At 43.7% G+C, this 1780-nt stretch overlaps 1 protein-coding gene across 1 annotated transcript; it reads right to left on the bottom strand.

The window, feature by feature from the left end:
* Positions 1 to 1588: 1588 nt before the first annotated feature.
* Positions 1589 to 1750, bottom strand: Pmar_PMAR017821 (hypothetical protein; the record flags this gene model as incomplete). The annotated part of the gene is made up of 1 exon (XM_002775008.1): positions 1589 to 1750. A coding segment is annotated over one exon (162 nt), but the record flags the coding sequence as incomplete, so codon positions are not given.
* Between the last annotated feature and the right edge of the window lie 30 nt (positions 1751 to 1780).

Raw genomic sequence — 1780 nt, forward strand, 5'->3', positions numbered from 1 at the left:
CTTTCAGCCGTCCAGTTTGATTATCCTGAGGACTTCGTGGTGAGCATGAAAACGAATGTCTCACCCAACGCTGGTCATTATCACCCCCCTCCTGTGACAAGGGCGATCTCCAAGGCGAAATTGAACTCAGTGGACGTGAGTTTCCAACGTACCGGTGTCTATCGATGTCTACGTTGTTAGATGTGTATAAGATGTGCGCGCCTCCGTGTGGAGAGAGAGACACGTGTCCTCCTGCGCCGGCTGGAATGGAAGCCATTGCGCGATGTGTGTTGTCGGTGCACTCGTCCAGGCCTGATCATTGCGCTCTTCTGTGCAGGGTGAGACTAGTTCGAGTAATCGATCGCATGTGATTGACTTTGATCAGGCTGATGGTGACATGAAGTGCCCGGAAGGTATGAACTGTGTCCAAGCGCAAGGGCAAATCGGCATTTGCGTGTCGGAGTCGGGTCCTGCCAGTTTACTTCGTGTGAAGGGGAAGGAGATAATCGTTGAGTAATTTATTTACAATGAATGTTATGCAGCTAGTAGCACGATAGAGAAAAACCAATTCTGTTAGTTATCATGTGGATGATCATTTTGACGGAGTATCAATTCTCCATTATTTGTTATCTGTCTCTAGTAGAGTTGAGTTGATAGTATAGTAAAAATCAAAGTGATCGGAAACTAAATCGTTCTCACTCAGTTAACATCGTAAAACCATCGTTACTTTGTAGGGAAGGAAAATATAAACAGTATTTAATAATTGGGATTATGCGGCAATCCTCAAGTATCTGAGCATCGCAGACCGAGGTGACCTCAGGCCTTTGAAAAAGCGCTATCCCTCCGCGAAGTCCCTGTGTATCGGAAGCCCACGAGCTTGAGCGTACAGGTTTTGTGAAAAAATTGTATCCCCACAAAGCGCCAGATGTACGACAGCTTGTACGTATTTCCTCTCCGTTTCAAGGTCCGACTAGAAGTATGCAAAGCTCTAATATACAGTGCAAAGCAAACCGTTATGCAAATCACCTTTATGGAGAGAGCTTCGAGAGACGGATTGACAATAGTAATAAAAATCGATTCACAAGTTTCAGAACTGTTTCATCATCCACTGTCAAGTTCATTGATAAACTCTCCTAAATGAACAAAAGGTACTTTGCATAACAGTTTGCTTCGCACTGCACTAAAAACGTAGATTTACGAATGACATAGAAAACGAGATCTCTCTCATAAAGCTGACTTATAATGCTTCGTCGATCTAAAATGGTCGTGAACATAAGACTTGTTACCCCGAAACTGAATTTTCTTCTCTTTTAGTTTTAAACCTACAACACATAGACCTTTTAGTAGTCACACAACACCTCCTTGAGAATGTTCGTCGAACCTGTACTGAGAAAGTCTGCCCTATTTTTCGAGCATCTGCTGACTTTAACTTCAACACTACAGCAGAATGTTCCAAAGAAACACTCTGGCGTATCATATCTCAGGTCACAAGGACCTTATCGAATGAGAATCATCTAGACATTTTTTAAACACTTATCGCTACACCTTTCCAGGAGCCAACAATGAATCACGACTGCAGTGTAGAATAATGGTAACAGAAATTGTCATTTTACTGAGCCTCCTGGGCGGCCTTCTGAGCTTCACGATCTCGAGGGTAATACTTATCCTTGACCTTTTGAGGCACCTTCTTCAGCATACTCTCTGGGAACAGACGCAGAAGTTCCCAAGCGATATCCAGGGACTGGAAAATATCACGGTTCTCATACGGACCCTGGCTCAAGAACTTGGACTCGAACTTATC

This window comes from Perkinsus marinus, assembly GCF_000006405.1.
Source record: "Perkinsus marinus ATCC 50983 genomic scaffold scf_1104296957122, whole genome shotgun sequence".
In the NCBI taxonomy this organism is placed as follows: domain Eukaryota; phylum Perkinsozoa; order Perkinsida; family Perkinsidae; genus Perkinsus; species Perkinsus marinus.